The 22,228-nt window shown below is 40.6% G+C and overlaps 1 protein-coding gene across 3 annotated transcripts in view; it reads left to right on the forward strand.

The window, feature by feature from the left end:
• LOC103115692 (bifunctional heparan sulfate N-deacetylase/N-sulfotransferase 3) overlaps positions 1–22,228 on the forward strand; it is a 230,622-nt gene that overhangs the window by 186,530 nt on the left and 21,864 nt on the right. For all 3 annotated transcript variants that reach the window (XM_060177023.1, XM_060177028.1, XM_060177040.1), the window contains exons 9-12: positions 6,995–7,118; positions 13,182–13,356; positions 17,908–18,078; positions 21,110–21,219. In XM_060177023.1, the coding sequence (XP_060033006.1) occupies positions 6,995–7,118; positions 13,182–13,356; positions 17,908–18,078; positions 21,110–21,219 (580 nt within the window). The remainder of the gene's footprint in view (positions 1–6,994; positions 7,119–13,181; positions 13,357–17,907; positions 18,079–21,109; positions 21,220–22,228) is intronic.

Genomic DNA, 22,228 nt, shown 5'->3' on the forward strand with positions numbered 1-22,228 from the left:
AGACATGGGTTAACCATCATCTCTACAACTATCTGTCTATATTTGTACAGAATTGCCCCCATTTTTCTTCCAGGCCCAGTCCTCTCTTCCTCTCCAAACCATATATAACCCTATTATTATATCCAAATATCTCTCTCTTTTTACTCCTCTATCTCTCTCTGGGACCTGGTGGAGTCAGGAGTTTAGAGCCTTCTTACCCTCTTCCTCTTATCACTTCTCCCCCACTGGGAGTATGGAACAAAATTGTTTTGGGAGTACAGAAGGTAGGCATTCTGGCTTCTGTAATTGCTTCTCCACTGGACATGGGCACTGGCAGGTTGATCTGTAACCGCAGCTTATTTCTGTCTCTCCCTAGTGGGATAGGGCTCTGTAGAAGTGAGGTTCATCTGCCCAGAGAAGTCTGAGTGAGATCATGGTAGTGCCTGCAACTTGGCATCTGGAAGGTGGCAGGACATAAAGTGAGTCAAAACCAAAACATAGGAACAGAGCAGATAAGACCTGAGGGTGGAAGAAAGCTAGAAAGTCCTTTTTAGGCCTATTTTTAGAGGCCCACAACTATAGTAGCTTTTTGTTTGTTTTTTATTTGTTGCCTTTGTTTTTTATTGTTGTAGTTATTATTGTTGTTGTTACTGACGTCGTTGTTGTTAGATAAAGCAGAGAGAAATGGACAGAGGAGGGGAAGACAGAGAGGGGGAGAGAAAGATAGACACCTGCAGACCTGCTTCACCGTCTGTGAAGCGACTCCCCTGCAGGTGGAGAGCCGAGGGCTCCAACCGGGATCCTTACACTAGCCAGACCTTGCACTTTGCACGGCCTGTGCTTAACCCGCTGCGCTACCACCCGACTCCCTTAGTCGTTTTTGCTTGAGTTTGATAGCTAGGATGAAGTTGGAGGAAAATGTTGTCTGAGAAAATGGTGTCAGAGTAGAGAAAAGGGGCTAGAAAGTTGGATTAAGTTAAAGAGTAGCTCCCATTCTTGAAAATATTCTGTCAATAGAATTAACTATTTACCTCCACCCACCCAACCCAGGGTTTATATATTCTGAGTACCAGAGCCTGTGTAGCCTCTGAGTCCTTATTGGTCTGAGCGCACAGCTCGTGGTCACAGCTGAGAACATTGTAGGCGGCACTCCGTACAAGATCAGTCTTCCTCCAGTGGTAGCTTGACCCAGCCTCCCTTGAGAGACTGGGGCCGTCCCTACCCTAAGCTGCTTTAAGGTGGTGGCAAGGTCCTGGGGAGGCCCACAAGAGGGCTTGTGATGACGTTCCCAATAAAAGTGGCCAGTGGTGGTTCAGAGAGGGATCCACTAGAGGTCTAGGCCCATCATATTTGGGCAGGAATTTCTCTTCCTTTTTATCTTCCTCTCCCCCTCTTAATGTCTCTCTTCGCTATCAAAGGAAAAATGTTGGGTAGTATGCCAGCTCCCCCTGGCTTCTGCTTAACCAAGCACCGGTATGCCTCTATAGGGATTGGGTTTGATCCCATTCAAAGCGATCTATTTACATAAATCACTTTTACATTTACATAAAGCACCACCCTCCCCCCAGGGCATTGGTGGTTCAGTGATAGGATTCTCGCCTGCTCCGCCCCCTCCTTGTCACACTCTGATTTTCACCAGTCACTTTTCTCTCCACCCTCTCTATATCACATCCTGTTTCCACCCTACTTGGCAAATACATATAAAGACAGCATTGTGAGTTTTACGGTACTTTAGTTTAGCTTAGCTTGGTATAGATTGCGCTGTGTCCTGCATGAATAAAGAGATACTGCCTACAGCTCAACCATGAGTCCCTGGTCGTCTGTTACCCGCCCGTGAAGCCAGCCCGGCGAAAACAACATAGCCCGGCGAAAACAACAAAAAAATATTTTAAAAATATAAAAAATTGAAACTGCCTATGGTTATTTAAATGTGTATATTTTTGGTTATCCAGTTGTGTTGGATGCATACATATATAGATATTTTATTCAGAAGCCAAATATTTATAGGTTAATATAATATTCATAAATAACTTTTTGACCAATGACAAATTATTTTGTCTTTTACTATGCAAGCAACTAGTTGTACACATTTTTTCTGTGTGTCTTATTAATATCTGTCATGGAAGGCTATTGAAAGCAGATGTGATTTAACACAATTATTCTGAAATTTTAGAAAATAATATTTGCAACTAACCTCAAGAGGAAAATGTTTTCTTTTTCCACATGTTCACAATCATACTTCCTCTCCCACAGAGGATTTTTTTTTTTTTTTGCTCTGTAACTTTTTTAAGATGTATTGCTGAATTATAGCTCAGTAGTTACTTCTTAAAATGTTTTAGCCTTGAGGGAGTCGGGCAGTAGTGCAATGGTTAAGTGCACATGGCGCAAAGCACAAGGACCAGCATAAGAATCCCAGTTCGAGCCTCTGGCTCCCCACCTGCAGGAGAGTCACTTCACAGGTGGTGAAGCAGGTCTGCAGGTGTCTATCTTTCTCTACTGCCTTTCTGTCTTCCCCTCCTCTCTCCATTTCTCTCTGTCCTATCTAACAATGACGACATCAACAACAACAATAACAACACAACAGTGAAAAACAACAAGGGCAACAAAAAGGAAAAATAAATAAATATTTTTTTAAATTTTTTAAATGTTTTAGCCTTATTGAGATAGAGAGCTAATTAGGAGGCTGAGTGGTGGCACACACCTGATTGAACATACATTATGATGTGCAAGGACCCAAGTTCAAACCCCCAGGCCCCATTTGCAAAGGGAAAGCTTTGCAAGTGGTGAAGCAGTATTGCAGGTATCTCTCTTTCTCTCTCCCTCTCGATTTCCCCTCGTCCCTCTCAATTTCTGGCTATCTCTATCCAGTAAATAAAGATAAAATTTAAAAAGTGCTACTTAGGAACTTTCACATAGGTCATCTCACTTTACCAAAATAAACCTTAATAACTAAGAATTTTTCTTCCCCACTACTGCACACATAAGAAAATCAAGGCTCAATTTAGATTGCTTTTGTTCAACTTTGCAAAGCTGGTAAGTACTTAAAAATATATAATTTCTGGACTCTAAAGTTTATCTCTGTAAAGACTATACTCTAGACAGCTGTAGGATCCTATAGATTTTAAGAAATGAAATATTTTCCCCACTATGTATGAGACTTAATTCCCCACATTTTCCAAGCCAGTAATTTCTAAAGTGTGCTAAGTCAGAAATTCTGAGATAAGGGCCAAATTCTCTGTGTTTTTAAAAATCCTCCAGCTCAAGTTGACACATGCTGATGTTTAAGAACCACTGTTTTAAGTCAGCCTTTAAGAATATGTCTACTTTATAGATGATAAATTACTACATTTCATTACCTATGGTCATAGATAAAATGTTTGTTTGTTTTATTTATAAAAAAGAAACATTGACAAAACCATGGGATAAGAGGGGTACAACTCCACACAATTCCCACCACCAGAACTCCGTATCCCATCCCCTCCTCTGATAGCTTTCCTATTCTTTAACCTATTCTTTCCTATTCTTTGGGAGCATGGACCCAAGGTCATTGTGAGATGCAGAAGGTGGAAGGTCTGGCTTCTGGAATTGCTTCCCTGCTTAACATGGGCTTTGACTGGTTGATCCATATTCCCAGTCTGCCTCTCTCTTTCCCTAGTAGGGTGGGACTCTGGGGAAGCAGAGCTCCAGGACACATTGGTGGGGTTGTCTGTCCAGGGAAGTCTGATTGGCATCCTGCTAGCATCTGGAACCTGGTGGCTGAAAAGAGAGTTAACATACAAAGCCAAACAAATTGTTGATCAATCATGAACTTATATGCTAGAATAGTGCAGATGAAGAGTTGGGGAGTAATCCATTTTGTAGATAGCTAGTAGGCATATTTTAGTTAAATTCCAAGGGCCTGTTGCTATACTAGTTTTTTTTTTTTTCCCTGAGCCTGAAATCTGATATACAGATGGATCCAAGTCCAAGTTATTGTCTGGGGAGATGATGTCATGGCTGGTAAAAAGGACCAGAAAGCTGGATCATGGAAGAAAGTAGCTCCCTAACATGGGAAAGGTGTATAGATATTGTTGACTGTAAACCCCATCAATTTGATGTGATCTGGGCCCCATATTCAGCTTAGGAGCCTATGTGACCTCTGTATCCCTGTAGATCTGAGCTCACATTCTGTGGTCATGAGTAGGAACATTCCAGGCTACCCCAATATCAGGACCCATCTTCCTCAGGTGTAGCATAGAGTATGTTGCCCAGCCTCCCTTCAGAAGATGGAACATTCTCTACCGTTGTTGATCCAAATTGAGGGCAGGGTCCTCTGGGGGCCCACAAAGGGGTCTATTTTGTTGTTCCTGATAGAGATGACCAGTAACAAGGTGAGAGGGATTTATTTGAGGTCTAGGCCCATCATGTCTGTGTGGGAATCTCATGACTCTCCAACTAGGGCCCCAGCTGATGGGGTGGCCTGATAGTAACTAAAGAGTCATGGTTAAAGTAGGCCAGTCTCTTGCATTGGAATGAGTATATTATCTAGCGTGGTCGGGATCGTGTTCATTTCTCATTTGGATGCAATCTAGGAACAGTGCCTCTCTCAACTGATTTTTCTTTAAGATAATACCACTGGGCTGAAAACGGTGAAGTCACCATTTTTTATAGCTGAGTAGTAGTCCATTGTGTATATAAACCACAACTTGCTCAGCCACTCATCTGTTGTTGGGCACCTGAGTTGCTTCCAGGCTTTGTCTATTACAAATTGTGCTGCTATGAACATAGGTATGCACAAATCTTTTTGGATGGGTGTGTTGGGTTCCTTAGAATCTATCCCCAGAAGAGAATTGCAGGATCATAGGGTAGGTCCATTTCTAGCCTTCTGAGAGCTCTCCATACTGCTCTCCACAGAGGTTGGACCAATTGACTTTCCCACCAGTGCAGGAGGGTTCCTTTGACCCCCACAACCTCTCCAACATTTGTTGCTGTTACCTTTTCTATGACATTCTCACAGGAGTGAAGTGGTATTTCATTGTTGTCTTTATTTATGTTTCTCTGACAATCAAAGACTTGGAGCATTTTTTCATGTGTTTTTCAGCCTTTTGGATCTCTACTGTGGTGAATATTCTGTTCATGTCCTCCCCCCATTTATGGATGGGGTTGTTTTCTTGTTGTTGATTTTGGTTATTAGCCTCTCGTCTGATGTATGTCATGTAATGATCTTCTCCCATTCTGTGAGGGGTCTCTTTTGCTGTGCAGAAGCTTTTTAGTTTGATGTAGTCCCATTGGTTTATTCTTGCCTTAGTCTTCTTTGTAATTGGATTCATTTCACTGAAGATGTCTTCAAAATTTATGTAGAAGGGGGTCAGGCAGTAGTGTAATGGGTTAAGTGCACATGGCACAAAGTGCAATGACCAGCGTAAGGACCCCAGTTCGACCCCCAGCTCCCCACCTGCAAGGAGGGGTCACTTCACAGGTGGTGAAGCAGATCTGCAGGTGCCTATCTTTCTCTTCCCTTCTCTGTCTTCCCCTCCCCTTTCCATTTCTCTCTGTCCTATCCAACAACAACTACATCAATAATAACAACAATAATAATAACCACAACAACATTAAACAACAAGGGCAACAAAAGAGAAAAAATAGCCTCCGGGAGCAGTGGATTTGTAGTGCAGGCATCAAGCCCCAGCAATAACCCTGGAGGCAAATAAAAAATCATGCACAAAAGATTTCTGCCAATATTTTCCTCTAAGTATCTGATAGTTTCTGGTCTAGCATCTAAGTCCTTGATCCACTTGGAATTTACTTTTGGGTTTGGTGAAATATAGTGGCTCAGTTTCATTCTTCTGCATGTTTCAATCCATTGTTTCCAGCACCATTTGTTGAAGAGGCTCTGCTTTCCCCATTTAATAGTCTGGGAACCTTGGTCAAAGATTTGATGTCTACAGGTGTGGGGCCTTATATGGGCTCTCAATTCTATTTCATTGGTCAGTGTGTTTATTCATGTTCCAGTATCAAGCAGTTTTGATTACAATGGCTCTGTAATACAATTTGAGATCTGGGAGTGTGATGCCTCCAGTTCTGTTCTTTCTTCTCAAGATTGTTTTGGCAATTCTAGGTCATTTCTGGTTCCAGATAAACATTTGTAGCATTTGTTCTGTTCTCCTAAAAAATATGGTTGGGATCTTGATGGGGACAGTATTAAATTTGTATATGGCTCTGAGTAGTATATTCATTTTAATGATGTTAATTCTTCCAACCCATAAGCATGGAATATCTTTCCACTTCTTTGTGTCTTTTTCTATTTCTTTGAGTAGTGACTCATAATTTTCAGTATACAAGTCTTTCACTTCTTTGGTTTGGTTTATTCCTAGATATTTTACTATTTTTGTTGCTGTTGTAAAATGAATTGATTTCTCGATTTTATCTTCTAAAAATCCTTTTTTTCCAAAAGCAGTCATTGAACTATTTTTGCACTCACGTTTACAAATAAGTACATTCAAATTTAAATTTGTGAAATATCAAATTCTGCCTTTGATTTTGTAAGCATTCATAGGCCTCCTTGAGAACTTTCTTGGATAATCCAGGGATGGATGCTGGTAATGTAAAAATGTTTATATTAAATAATGGTATGTTCTTCTATCTGATTCTTAACTAATATCAAAACATCTTCAGGTACGATATGTATCTTCGCCCTCAGAGAAAGTCTCTGAAATAATCCAGGTAGGTGATCTTCCACTGATAAAGTCAAGATGAGAAAAAGCCAAAAGCTGAAATCACACCAAATCAGTGAAGAAGCTGAATCCAAAGTTAGATCCCAGTCCTTGAAGCAGACCACTTCTCCAATCACATTGTCTCCATTTTTCAGAATTGGCTTTTGAAAGTTCTGGTTATCTCTTCAATTTAATTCAAGGAAAATTCACAAAATATTTTTGCCTTTGTCATCATACTTAGTTGATTAAGTACTTTGAAATGCTCAAGGTAAGAGACTATATTTACACTGAACTAATACCTAAACTCCCCATTGTCTTTTCAGGTACCACTGCTTTGTATTTGTTCCTGGTTATGCATCCTTCCATCCTTAGTAACTCCCCCAGCCCAAAAACCTTTGAGGAGGTACAGTTCTTTAATAGAAATAACTACCACAGGGGGATTGATTGGTAAGATGGGTTATTAGTATAAATCTAAAAGTATATGTACTGTGCACAGCATAAAATCCACATGACTATTTATAAACACCTATGTCTGCGGCCACAAATAGAAGTCAACCTCAGTGCCTTAGAAACAGAATGCATAACATGAAGGAGCAAAGAAATGGGGCCAGGTGGTAGCACACCTGGTGGAGCACACATATGACAATCCACAAGGACCCAGGTTCAAGCCCCCAGTCCCCACCTGCAGGGGAGAAGCTTCACAAGTGGTAAAGCAGGACTGCAGTTGTCTCTCTGCCTCCTCCCCTCTCTATTGCCCCCTCTCCTCTCAATTTCTGTCTTTTTCCAATAATAAATAAGTATGTAAAATTTTAGAAAAGAATTCACAGCAAACTTTGCCCAGTCTGTAAAGGCACTCATCTTCTCCAGAGGCCCACACGTTATTTCCATCTGCACTAAATATTTGTGATGATGATTACAAACATGAAATCAGAAAAACACTGTAACACTCGGGAATGTTATTCCTCTCTAAAGAAAAGACCTGCATAGCTTTCTCTCCTTGTGCACTTTGCATTAAAGTGATAATACTGTTCACAAGTATAACTTTCTACTTCACTTTAACATAAAAGATAGAAATAGGTATGTGTAAATATATATATATATATGTATATATTTCAAGATAATGAAAGGTATAAAGGGTTATCAACGACGTACAAAATTTAATTTTCAGCCTTTGAACTAAAATTGGAAATACAGCACCTTCTGAAGAAAATGATTCAGTTAAAATTTAAAGTAAAAAAAAAAACTGAAATGTAATTCAGTAATGGAAGAGAAAGAGAACATGTAAAACACTAACATGTTCATCATAAACTGTGTCTAAAAGCCTTGTTGTCAAGTTATAGTTCTAGGAAGAAGTGATTTTAAAAAGTGGAATTTTTAGAGTAGTTCTAGAGTTTGCATACGAATATTTCACATGAATTATAGCACTGATTGTCTTGTTAGCTCTGTGTCAGACTGCATCATCTCAGTTTTATAATTTATAATCCTCTCAATAATTGCATATAGGTAGTAAATGGAACATGAAAGGGGCTGAGTAAAGTTGAGCATGTCTTGGAATTTATATATATTATAGTTATCATCTGCTAATTCTTTAGTACAATAAATAGTAAGCATGCAAGGTTAAATAACATCTGGAATCAAGAAATCATCAAGTATGTCAGCTATTACATGACCACTGACAAATTATATATACCTCTACACAATAGAATGAGGGTCTGGGTGGTGGTGCACTTGGTTGAGTGCACATGTTACAATGAGCAAGGACCCGGGTTCTAGCCTCCAGTCCCCACCTGCAAGGGGAAAACTTTGCAAGTGGTGAAGCAGAGCGGCAGGTGTCTCTCTGTCTCTCTCCCTATCTCTCCCTGTCCTCTCAATTTCTGGCTGTCTCTACCAAGTAAATAAAGATAATAATAAAAAAATTTAAAAGCACAATAGAATTTTTAAAAGAGCAAGACCAAAGGCAGTGACTACAGCTTGCTTTAAAAGTAGAGGAGAAGGGAGTCGGGCAGTAGTACAGCGGTTTAAGCACAGGTGGCACAAAACGCAAGAACCGGTGTAAGGATCCTGGTTCAAGCCCCCGGCTCCCCACCTGTAGGGGAGTCGCTCCACAAGCGGTGAAGCAGGTCTGCAGGTGTCTGTCTTTCTCTCCCTCTCTCTGTCTTCCCCTCCTCTCTCCAATTCTCTCTGTCCTATCCAACAACGACGACATCAACAACTACAACAATTAAAAAAAAAAAAACAAAACCAAGGGCAACAAAAGGGAATAAATAAATATTTTTAAAAATATTTAAAGAGCCAAAATTTGCATTAAGAAGGTATAAAACAACTATTTACTTCATGCTCACATTTAAGGCTTCTATGTTATGGTCTGGTGGTGTTTTTCAATTATCTGGGGATGTTTGTAGGGTTGGAGTGATGTATGGAGAACCATAATATACTGTTAGCACCTTAGAACCTCTAAATGTCTTAATCTGGTTTAAAGCAAAGTAACTGAGAAATTGCCATGGTCAACTCAAGTAACAAATAAATTTGGAGTATTGAAAAAAAAAAAAAAAAAACATCTTTTAGGTTAAAAAAAAAAAAAGGAGTGGTCCAGGAGGTGGTGCAGTAGCTAAAAGCACTAGACTTTCAAGCATGAGGTCCTGAGTTCAATCCCCGGCAGCAGATGTACCAGAGTGATGTCTGGTTCTTTCTCTCTCTCCTATCTTTCTCATTAATAAATAAATAAAATCTTTTTTAAAAAAGGGGGGGGCTAACGTGTCAGGGAGTAGCAAAGATTTGGTGAGGCCAGCATTCACTTTTAAGCCCAAAATCATTAGAATACTCTAATACAGATATTAATATTGGTATAATATGGGGCCAGGTGGTGGTGCTCCTGGCTAAGTGCTCACACTACAGTGCATAGGGATTCAGGTTCAAGCCCCTGGTCCCTACCTGTGAGGGGAAAGTTTCATGAGTAGTGAAGCAGGGCTGCAGGTGTCTCTCCCTTTCTATCTTCCCCCTTATTAATTTCTCTGTCTCTATCCAATAATAAATCAATTTTTTTTAAAAAAAAAGAATGCTCTGGGAGTCAGGCAGTAGTGCAGTGGGTTAAGCGCACGTGGCATCCTAACAACAATGGCATCAATAACAACAACAATAATAACTACAACAACAATAAAAAAAGGGCAACAAGAGGGAAAATAAATAAATATATTAAAAAACAAACAAACAAACAAAAAGAATGCTCTAGTATACTCACTTCAGATAACCTGAATTCATATTCCCCAAATCTGGACCAATTTCCTCCCTAGAAATACGAAACTGAATTCCATTTGCTTATTCATGAAGCACTTTCCAACTGTCTATGGGTACCACTCATGTGTTAGCATACCGTGGGCAAGCAGGCAAATAAAAACTAAGTTCTGTTTTCTCTGTGAACCTCTGAGTCTAGGCAAAATAGACACATAGTAGGTCCAAGATTCAGAATTACATGAGGACATTTTTGCCACTCACCCTGCCTCAGGCACAAAAGGTTGCTGGGATGGTGAAAAAAAAAATCCTCAAAAACTAAAAGGCAACCCATTTCAGTAGTTCTCCCTCTTCCTCCTCCTTTTGTGGTTTTTCAGAGGCTTGATCAGAATAAACAAGTTTGAGATAAACTTCTACCAAATGAGCTGCCACTAGGCACTTAGCACCCTAAGACCAGTGCCTATGTTATATTGCAAAGTCTTCTTAATTTAGCACTTCATGTAAATAAAACAGACTTTGGAACAGAGAGCAGAACAAACTTTTCAGAAATGATGATGTATTTGTTTCCCTTTAAAAAGATGCCAGAGGGGCCAGGCAGTGGCTCACCTGGCTAAGCGCGCACACATTATGGTTCACGAGGACACAGCCCCTGGTCCCCACCTGCAGGGGCGAAGCTTCACAAGGGGTGAAGCAGGGCTGCAGGTGTCTCTCATTCTCATCCCTTCTCTACCTCCCCGTCCCTCTGTATTTCTCTCTGTCTCTATTCCATAACAATAAATAAGGAGTCGGGCGGTAGCGCAGCGGGTTAAGCGCACGTGGTGCAAAGCGCAAGAGCCGGCCTAACCTGCTGGGGAGTCGCTTCACAGGCGGTGAAGCAGGTCTGCAGGTGTCTTATCTTTCTCTCCCCCTCTCTGTCTTCCCCTCCTCTCTCCATTTCTCTCGGTCCTGTCCAACAACGTCAACATCAATAATAATTACTACAACAAGGGCAACAAAAGGGAATAAATATAATGAAATAAATTTTAAAATAATAGTAATAATAATAAATAAAATTTTAAAAATAAATAAATAAAAGGATGGGAGGTCAAGTGGTAGCACGGAGGGTTAAGTGCATGTGGTGCAAAGCACAAGAACCAGCAGTAAGGATCCCCGTTCGAGCCCCCAGCTCCCCACCTGCAGGGGAGGGTCACCTCACAGGCGGTGAAGCAGGTCTGTAGGTGTCTGTCTTTCTCTCCCCCCTCTCTATCTTCCCCTCCTCTCTCCATTTCTATCTGTCCTATCCAACAACGATAACTACAACAATAGAACAACAAGGGCAACAAAAGGGAATAAATATTTTTTAAAAGAAAGAAAGAAAGAAAGAAAGCCACTGCATAAATAAGTGTTAGTAATTGTTGTTCAGTAAATATGAACGATCTTGTCTTTGGAGCCCAAACTCACAGTGGCTTATGAATTGGAAGAGGCAGAGGTGAAACATGAGCCCGTTGTTATCGAATACAAAAAGCCTTAGACGTTGGGATTGCAGGCGGGGCAGTAGCCAACAGTACCGGTTAAGCGCACATAGTGCAAAGCGCCAAGAATACCAGTTCGAGTCTCTGGCTTCCCATCTGCTGGGGGTGGCAGAGGTCACTTCGCAAGCGGCGAAGCAGAGCTGCTGGTGTCTATCTTTCTCTCCCCTTCTCTGTATTCCCCTCTGCTCTCCATTTCTCTCTGTCCTATCCAGCAGCAACAACAATAATGGGGAAAAAAAATATGGCCACCAGGAGCAGAGTATTGGTAGTGCCTGCACTGAGCCCCAGTCAGTGATAACACTGGAGTCAAAAAAAAAAAAAGAAGTTAAGTTTGCATGTTCTCTATTAAAAGACCCACTTTGGGGGTCAGGCGGTGGCGCAGCAAGTTGAGCGCACGTGGCACAAAGCGCAAGGACCCGGCGTAGGGATCCCGGTTCGAGTCCCCAGCTCCCCACCTGCAGGGGAGTCGCTTTACAGGTTGTGAAGCAGTGTCTGCAAGTGTCTGTATTACTCTCCCCCTCTCTGTCTTCCCCTCCTCTCTCCATGTCTCTCTGTCCTATCCAACAACAAAAACGACATCAACAACAACAATGGTAACCACAACAAGGCTGCAACATCAGGGGCAACAAAAGGGGGAAGAAAAAAAAAAAAAAGGCCTCCAGGATCGGTGGATTCATGGTGCAGGCACCGAGCCCCAGCAATAAGCCTGGAGGCAAAAAAAAAAAAAAAGACCCACTTTTCCTCTGAAAGGCTGTTCTCAGTGCTTCACAGCTAGCTACTGTCCTATGCTAAGTTAGTTGTTCTCCAACTTTTGGACAGTGAGACTCCACACAGAATTCACTATGTTCTACATATTTGTGCTTGAAACTATAAGAATTCACATGTTCACACCCATAGCAGTTTCCATTCTCAAAAATATAGGAACTGGCCTCCAGAAGTATGACAGGATTTTTGTACTTAGGAATATGTACATACTTTCAAAACTTTTGCAATTATCCTAATAAATATAAATGACTGTGTGTAATAAGCAGTATCTGCACTATGTCTAGTCTGCATTTTGATATTGTACTTTTGGGCATAACATTAGTATGACATATTACTGGTGATAAAAGTATTTTACTTGTGATGAAGTAAAAAAATGTTTTATCTAAACCCTTTTTAAGTGACTTTGAACTGAAGATATAGCCTTTTTGATCTAATCTCTTTCTTGGTTGAGTCCTAACACTTTTTTTTCTATGAAATATATCAGCACTTACATATATTTTATACGGTTGTACTGATTATCACTCTACATATTTTCTTTTTTAATATTCTATTTTATTTTATTTTAATGAGAGAGAGATAGAAATACCAGAGCACTGGTCAGCTCTGGTTTATAGTGGTGCTAGGGATTAAACCTAGGACCTCAGAGCATCAAGCATGAATGTCTTTTTGCATAAGCATTATGCTGTCTCCCCAGCCCATCACTCTACATTTTTGTTACCTGTCATATTTCTTTTTCCAGAAAATAATCTAAACAAAAAGAAAATACATTTAGAAAAAGATCTTCACAGTGCATTATTAACATTCTGTGCAATGTTCTCTTGCTAACTCTGTGAGACAACTGCCTTAAAGAAAAGAGATTTTGTTCAGGAAATGAATTGTGTGACACCTTTGACATCTTCAGTTACCAGGATATGAGTAAAAACCAAGAGCCTTACTTTGAAAAAAAAAAAAAAATATATATATATATATATATATATATATATATATATATGCATTTCTTTTCTAGGTATATGGATTTCTTTCCAGTTCCATCTAATGTCACCACTGATTTTCTGTTTGAGAAGAGTGCCAATTACTTCCACTCAGAGGAAGCCCCAAAAAGAGCAGCTTCTCTGGTCCCCAAAGCTAAGATCATTACCATCCTTATAGACCCATCAGACCGAGCATACTCCTGGTACCAGGTAAGGAAGAAAGACACAGATCAAATCCAAACAGTGGAAGGGGAATCTGGAAAGTGGAGAATCATTTCTACTGTCACCACCTCAGGTTTAACAAACAGGAAGATTTACTAATTAAATCCCTGCAGAAAAGTACATACATTTTTCTCTGTGTATTCATGGAGAAATTAGCACTCTGCTGAAGCGCTTTTTTTTAATCCCTTTATTGGGGGATGAATGGTTTACAGTCAATAGTAAAATAAAATAGTTTGTACATGTGTCATAACATTTCCCAGTTTTTCAAATAACAATTCAACACCCACTAGGTCCTCCTCTGCTGGCATGTTTCAGGCCCTGAACCCTCCACTCACCACAACCCAGAGTCCTTTACTTTGGTGCAATACACCAACTCCAATCCAAGTTCTGCTTAGTGTTTTCCCTTCTGTTCTTATTTTTCAACTTTTGTCTATGAGTGAGATCATTCCATATTCATCCTTCTCTTTCTGACTTACTTAGCATGATTCCTTCAAGCTCCATCCAAGTTGGGGTGAAGAAGGTAAATTCACCACTTTCAATAGCTGAATAGTATTCTATTGTGTATATAGACCACAATTTACTCAGCCACTCATCTGTTGTTGGACATCTGGGTTGCTTCCGGGTTTTGGCTATTACTTATTACTGAAGCACTTCTTAATTCTATGTTTATTTAACAAATTGATTTAACAAAACATATTCTGCAATGAAGACAGTCAGTTATGTTTTTTTTTTTAATGAAAGTGTGTACTTGTGCTACTACACATGTGTTTTTAAAAGTAAAATGTCAGAGGAGTTAGGTGGTAGCACAGCAAGTTAAGCTCACGTGGCGCAAAGCACAAGGACCAGCATAAGGGTCCCGGTTCGAGCCACCAGCTCCCCACCTGCAGGGGAGTCACTTCACAGTAGGTGAAGCAGGTCTGCAGGTGTCTGTCTTTCTCTTCCCCCCCTGTCTCCCCTTCTCTCTCAATTTCTCTCTGTCCTATCCAACAACAACAACAACAACAATAACCAACCACAACAATGATAAAACAACAAGGGCAACAAAAGGGGAAAAAATGGCCTCCAGGAGCAGTGGATTCGTAGTGCAGGCACCAAGCCTCAGCAATAACCCTGGAGGCAAAAAAAAAAAAAAGTAAAATGTCAGAAGTTTAAGATCATTTTCATCTAAAACCTGAGTTATGCTGCTATTAATATCATCTTGATTTTATTGATGAGTAATATGATTCCTTACAAAATAAATTACAGAAACAGAGAATAAATTATTCAGGCTTTGCAAGTCACAGTTAGTCTCTGCTGCAAGTTCACCATCAAAAGCAGCCAGAGAGAATATGGTACTTGAATAAGTATGGTTGTGTTCCAATAAAACTTTATAAAAACAAGCCTTTGGTCAAATGTGACCCAAAACAGCACAAATGACTGTTTATAGTAAAGAAATAACTTAGTAGCACATATAAGATCCCTGTCAGCCCAGCTAGTCTAACCCTGCTCTGGACTTCTTTCACACACAAACTCCCTGCTATTTATATGCTGATGTTGGCAAGAACAGAAACAATCACTCTGAAGTAATTTAACAGACATATATCCATATTTATGTAACAAATACATTGTTTTCATTAATAATCTATTTTTTAAATAGGAAATAACCAGAGTTGATGACGTAGTGAAGTAGCTATGCATTAAACTTTCATGACCTTTACAGGTGCCCAGGTCAATTGTTCTCAGAGAACAATTGATGAGCAGAGATGCACAGTACTCTGCTCTCTCTCTCTCTCTCTTTCTCAAAAACAAATAATTATAAGAACAGAAAATATCCTATCCCAGTGACAGCACCTAATAGAAAATTTCAATAAAAAAGCAATGATCATTAAATATGAGAACAACAGAATTTGGGCAGGGGAGATAACATAATGGTTATGCAAACAGACTCTCATGCCCGAGGCTTCCAGGTCCCAAGTTCAATCACCCAAACCACCATAAACCAGAGCTAAGCAATGCACTGGTGAAAGGAAGAAAGAGAGAAAGAAACAAAGAAAGAAGAAAAAAGAAAGAAAGGAAGAAAGAAAGAAAGAAAGGGAGAAAGAAAGAAAGAAAGAAGAAAGAGTGGAGGAGGAAGGGGAAGAGAGAGAGAAAGGAGAGGGAGAGAGAGAAATGAAAGAACAGAAGGAAGGAAGGAAGGAAGGAAGGAAGGAAGGAAGGAAAGAAGGAAGGAAAAATGGTTGAAAGGAAACAAACAACAGAATTAATAAAGTCGCTGTCTTTAACCTCTCTGGAATTCTTAGTCATCACTGTTTACTTTTGTGATTTCAAAAATAATTTCCTAATGTTTGTGTGTTCACCCATTTATCAGACCATTGCAATAACAGACCACTTTTTGCAAGAGATGATTTGAAGATAAATTTTAAAATCTGTATGTTAAATTCAAGCTGCTTTCAGTTAAGTTATAGAATCATCAGTTAGAGAGTAATGTGACATATTCATTTGTACCCCACCTGGTAAAGACCTCCCAGGGAAAGTTAGGAAGATTAATTGGCTCCAGTAGAGGAACCCAGACATCCAAGAAAACATTGGGTATTTCCTTAAGGAAGGGAAAGATTTGTAAGGGGAGAAATTTGTATGAAACTGGCAGTATTTTGATGGGCAGAATGCACTAGGTTATGGATTTTAAAAGGGGGGGGGGTGGTTATTAGCAGGTCAGGACTGGAAATCAGTGAGTAAAGGTCCTATTTCCTCAGAAACTATAAAGTCAAGATAAATGTGAAATGTGTGTCCCAAACTATTTATCTGAAACTTCCCTGTGTACAGATGACGTAAAGACCCCAGGTCCTCAAGCAGAAAGAGGGTGGTCTACTCACATTGGGTATGGTCTTTCAAATAGTTGTTTTCCTATTTATATCAGAGAATACAGTTTCTCAGCACAGGGTCCTTTTGCTACTTAATGCAAGTAGTTTTCCAGGTTCTCGAAAAGAACAGATTGTCAGGAGAGGTTCTGTGATTGGGCCAAAGTGGCTTAGGAAAGGTCACCAGGTGCAGATGGGATCTTAGATAGGCTTATTAACAACAGCCTGCATTAGGAACTAATACCATCTGCAGAGTTCACAGCAGAATCCACACTTCCACTATAATTGTTCACACCAAACTGCTAGAGACACCCTTGAAATCAAAATATACAATATATTAGAAATGGACTGACTTTATTTTTGTGCCCTTTATATTTTTCCACCAAGTCTCTGGAGAAGGAGAGAGAGAGAGTAAGAGAGAGAGAAGCAAACTTTAATTGCCTCAAAAAGAAAGAAGAAAAATGGAGCTTGGCAACCACTTAGACGCTGAAAACTTGAGAATTTACTGGGGGAGAAAGGAGGTTTCAAGGCTGCTAGCTAACAAAACTTCCTTAATATTACAAATAAATTGCCCCACAGTGGCCAAACCCAGTCCTTAACAAAGTCTCCTAGAGTTTGTGACACAGTGATTTGAATCTCAATTGCAGCAAATTTGCTATTCAACCAGATGTGATAAACATCCACAAATCCAGCACTACACTTGAATATGTATTGGTCAATTTAGGGGGAAGCTGATTTCCTTAAACCCCTGGGCTCAAACCAGAGCCATTAAGAAACACTTTCCTATTTGGAGTGGCGCTTTCTACATTTCCTGTGCAATAAGTGATTTTGATTCATCTCAAAAGTGACCATTAGGTGAACTAATCTCAACTTTTAGATGCCAGGTAGTCTCTAATAAACGCTGTGGATTTGGGGTAATGTACATGTCAGTAGTTTCTCTGTTGGAAATGGCCAATAGGGTTTTTCTGATCTAAAACTGAATCACTAGATGGAGCAAAACCAGGTGGAAGGACCAGTGAAGATGAGCATTATGGACATTGACTGATGTGATGAGGGGTCGGCTTATTATGGTCGAGAAGGAGGGCGTTAGTGAAGCTTTCAGAAGGTTGCTAAGAATAAAATGGACATTCTAAGGAAATGACTGAGTAGAGTCAATTAGAAAGCCTAACAATAGGGAGTCGAGCGGTAGCGCACGAGGCGCAAAGTGCAAGGACCTGAGGAAGGATCCCGGTTCGAGCCCCCAGCTCCCCACCTGCAAGGGCGTCGATTCACAAGTGGTGAAGCAGATCTGCAGGTGTCTATCTTTTTCTCCCCCTCTGTCTTCCCCTCCTCTTTCCATTTCTCTCTGTCCTATCCAACAATGATGACATCAACAATAATAACTACAACAATAACTGTAATGACAATAAAAAGCAACAAGGGCAACAAAAGGGAAAATAAATAAATATTTTTAAAAAGCCTAACAATAAGAGTCGAGCCTGTCCCCAGTAAGTTCTCAGGAAAGTCTTTTTCCCCAGAGGCATATGCTTTAAATCCTGAGGCTCCCAGCAAACATTTCCATCCTTGATTTAATTGCAAAACAAAGAACTCTCCAGCAGTGAGGCCCTCCTTCCTTTAGCTGGGAGACTGGTCACAGAGGTTGGTTTTTAATTATTTATGCTTCTTGTTCAAGTGAGTTTAATTATCTACCTTCTCGTCATAGCATCAGCGATCACATGAAGACCCTGCAGCTCTGAAGTTTAGCTTCTATGAAGTGATCTCGGCTGGGTCCCGTGCCCCCTCTGAGCTCCGAGTATTACAGAAGAGATGTCTGGTCCCAGGGTGGTATGCCAGCCACATCGAGAGATGGCTTGTTTATTTCCCGCCCGTTCAGGTATTGAGCAATAATAACTTACATCATGTTCCAATCTCATTGGGTTGATGATTTGCCTCTAGGCCAGAAGAAATTTCAACTCATTAAAAAACAGTACTAACTCTTCTCTCTTGTAAATGATGAGATGGTGGCAACTAATAGGGGAAGAAAATGTTCACATTCCACTCTCAGAAATATTCCAAGATGATTCTTTTTTTTTTAATAATGAAATATCTTTTTTTCAAACTTTATTTAATTTGGTAGGACAGAGAGAAACTTAGAGGGGAGGGGGATAGAGAGAGACAGAGACAGAGAGACACCTGCAGCCCTGCTTCACCGTTCACAAAGCTTCCCTCACCACCACCGCAGGGGAGGGCCAGGGGGCTTGAACCCTCGTCCTTGTGCACTGTAATGTGTACGATTAACCAGATGCATCACTGCCAGGCCCCAGGATGATTCTTATTGCTTGATTTTCTTTCTTCTTCTTTTTCTTTTGTTTTCTTTTCTTTTTCTTTTTTTTTTTTTTTTTTGCTGAACTGCCTTTATTATATGACATGTTAACGTTTCTTACATTCATGCTATTCTTTTTTTAAATTGTTTAATATTTATTTATTTATTCCCTTTTGTTGCCCTTGTTGTTTTATTGTTGTAGTTATTACTATTGTTGTTATTGATGTTGTCATTGTTGGATAGGACAGAGAGAAATGGAGAGAGGAGGGGAAGACAGAGAGAGAGAGAGAAAGATAGACACCTGCAGACCTGCTTCACCGCCTGTGAAGCGATTCCCCTCAGGTGGGGAGCCGGGGGCTTGAACCGGGATCCTTACACCTGTCCTGGTGCTTTGCACCACCTGCGCTTAACCTGCTGCGCTACCACCCGACTCCCCATTCATGGTATTCTTAAAGGCATTCTTAAATGTCAATTGTTGTGCTTTGAAAACAGCTACATTACTGTCCTAAATATGCTTAAAATGACAACTTCCTTTTAGTATTCTCCTTCTATCCACATTAGTGTCAAAATTCAATATGTCATTATTACTAAGTCATTGAGAGGTATACTGTCCTTAATAAATCAACCTCCAACTCTACATTTGCTTGATCTTCTAACACTTTCCTTGCCTAGAAATATGGCAAGAGTATAAGCAAGAAGACCGTAGGCAGCATGGTCTGCCATCATTTTATTTTTACTGTTCTATCTCCCTCCCCCGACCCCACCCTGTCACCCCCATACCATAGTAACAAGAGGATTCTTCCTGTTAGTCTGTGGGAGAACTTCCGTGTTCAAGTTCTCCAGGAGTCTGACTTCTTTCCTCCAAATAGATTATCAAAGTATTTCTCAAAAAGTTTTCTGTTGTGACTTTTGAATGGGATTGTGGAGAATGGAAAGCTTCACCTCCTTGATTCTTATTCTGAGAATGTACTTGAGGACCTCTTAACCAAACAAGGCCTATGTTGTGCTTAATTAAGTGCCATTATTTCACTCTGAACCACCTTGCTGAATTTTTCATTAAGTCTTGTGTTTTTCTTGGCTTCCTGCATCTCTCTTTTCTAGGCAACAGTCTAGGTTACAAATTAGCCCCTTGTGCTGAAATTCATGAAACAGTTTGGTCCCATCAGACATGGTGTGGGCCTTTGTGTCTAGAACTATACTGTCCAGTAGGGTAGCTGCCACCACCCGTGGCAAGTACAGTTATTTTAAAATTCTAGAGAGTTCCGTATTTAGATCTTCAGTTACATTCATATTTCTTTAATTTTTTATTATCTTTTTTTTATTTATTGGATAGAGACAGCCAGAAATCAAGAGGGAAAGGGATGACAGAGAGGGAGAGAGAGGCAGAGAGACACTTGCAGTCCTGCTTCACCACTCGCAAAGCTTTCCCCCTGTAGATGGGACCCGGGGCTCAAACCTGAGCCCTTACGCATTGTAACATCTGCGCTCAAACAGGTGTGCCACCACCCGGCCTCCAGTTCAGTCGTATTTTAAATGCACAATATATACATGTTAGTATCTAAGCTCTAAAATATGTCCATGTTTACAGAAATCTCTATTAGACAGTGCTCCTAGAAATATGGAGGAAATATGAACAAAGACACGGGGGGGGGGGTGATGGCGCACCCAGATAAATGCACACACTACCGCGCATAAGGACCCAGGTTGAAACCCCCGGTCCCCATCTGCAGGGGGGAAGCTTCACAAGTGGTAAAGCAGGCCTGCAGGTGTCTCTCTGTCTCTCTATCTCCCCCACCCCCACTCAATTTCTCTCTATCTTTATCCAATTATAAATTATTTTTTTTAAGTTTTCTGGTGGGAGTTGGGTGGTAGCGCAGCGGGCTAAGTGCACGTGGTGCAAAGTGCAAGGACTGGCATAAGGATCCCAGTTCGAGCCCCCGGCTCTCCACCCGCAGGGGGAGTCACTTCACAGACAGTAAAGCAGGTCTGCAGGTGTCTGTCTTTCTCTCTCCGTCTCTGTCTTCCCCTCCTCTATTTCTCTCTGTCCTGTCCTACAATGATGACATCAATAACAACAAGGACAACAAAAGGGAATAAATAAATAATCATATATATATATATGATAAAAACCAAACAAACAAAAAAAAAGAAAAAGAAAAGCTTTCTGGTACAGCATTTCTGAATGGGAATGTGAAAAATGATGGTCTTGGTCTCCTCATAGCTTATCTTCTTAGAACCTTTGCTCTCTCTATGGTGTTTCCATCCCAGCTGGACTCATCTCTTTCCTTTCAACCTTGTTGTCCACTTGTGATTTTGAAGTCACATGTGTCAGGTTTCTTGCTCCCCTGCAAATGAAATTTTTGTTTTGTTTTGTTTTCATATGTCTGTAGCCCTTCTCATATTGCCAAACACAAGTACAGTGAATTAGCGTGGTTGACTTCTTCTTCTAGAGTATTCATGAGGCTGGCCAGGTGACATCTAACAAGAGTGAAAGCAAGGGTCCCCCACTGAATACATTTAAAATGCAGAATGTTACTGTTGGACATGGGCAGGCTTTTTCAATTTGCATTATCCTTTTTTGTCTGTTTGTTTGCTTGTTTAGTTGCTAATTATCGATGGACAACAGCTAAGAATTGATCCTGCTACCGTGATGGGTGAAGTCCAGAAGTTTCTAGGAGTCTCTCCTCATTATAATTACTCAGAGGCTTTAACGTAAGTCTGTATCCCAATTAATGCATCGGACTTTCAGCATTGACTTTTTTCTTTTTTTTTTTTTTTTTGCCTCCAAGGTTATTACTGGGGCTCACTGCCTGTACTATCAATCCACTGCTCCTGGAGGCCATTTTTCCCATTTTGTTGCCTTTGTTGTTGTCATCATTATTATCCTTGTCAGAGCTGTTGTTGTTGTTGTTGTTGGATAGGAGCGAGAGAAATGGAGAGAGGAGGGGAAGACAGAGAGAGGGAGAGGAAGATAGACACCTGCAGACCTGCTTCTGAAGAGACCCCCTGCAGGTAGGGAGCCCTGGGCTTGAACCGGGATCCTGACACCAGTCCTCGTGGCTTTGAGCCATGTGCTACTTCCCAACCCCCAGCATCAACTTTTAAGAAAGTTCATGATGCAGCTATTGAGCTGTTTGCTCCTTCTATATTGGTTCTTTTACAATTTGGTCTCAACCATTAGGAAAAGATTATTTCAACAAGTGTTGTTTTCGACGGGTTATGTTGTTTTTGCCAGGCTGGCTTCACGGGCGGGTAACAGACGACCAGGGACTCATGGTTGAGCTGTAGGCAGTATCACTTTATTCATGCAGGACGCAGCACAATCTAAGCTGAGCTAAGCTAAACTCAAGGTACTGTAAAACTCACAATGCTGTCTTTATATATACTTGCCAAGTAGAGTGGAAACAGGATGTGACATAGAGAGGGTGGAGAGAAAAGTGACTGGTGACAATCAGAGTGTGACAAGGAGAGGATCAGGGTGTGACAGGGAGAGGGGGTGGAGCAAAAACATATCATGAAACAGTGGGGATTGAACCAATGCCCTGGAGGGAGGGTGGTGCTTGTTAACAGTGGTTATGTAAATAGAATGAAGTGGTTATGTAAATAGAATGCAGTGTTAAGCAGGGGGGATTTAAACCAAATGAAACAGAAGGGGTTTTTAAAAGCAGAATTAGAAGATACCAACAAACAAGTATAGCAAAGAGCTATCTTAAATTCTTCG

The sequence above is a fragment of the Erinaceus europaeus genome, chromosome 2 (genome assembly GCF_950295315.1).
Source record: "Erinaceus europaeus chromosome 2, mEriEur2.1, whole genome shotgun sequence".
Lineage (NCBI taxonomy): Eukaryota > Metazoa > Chordata > Mammalia > Eulipotyphla > Erinaceidae > Erinaceus > Erinaceus europaeus.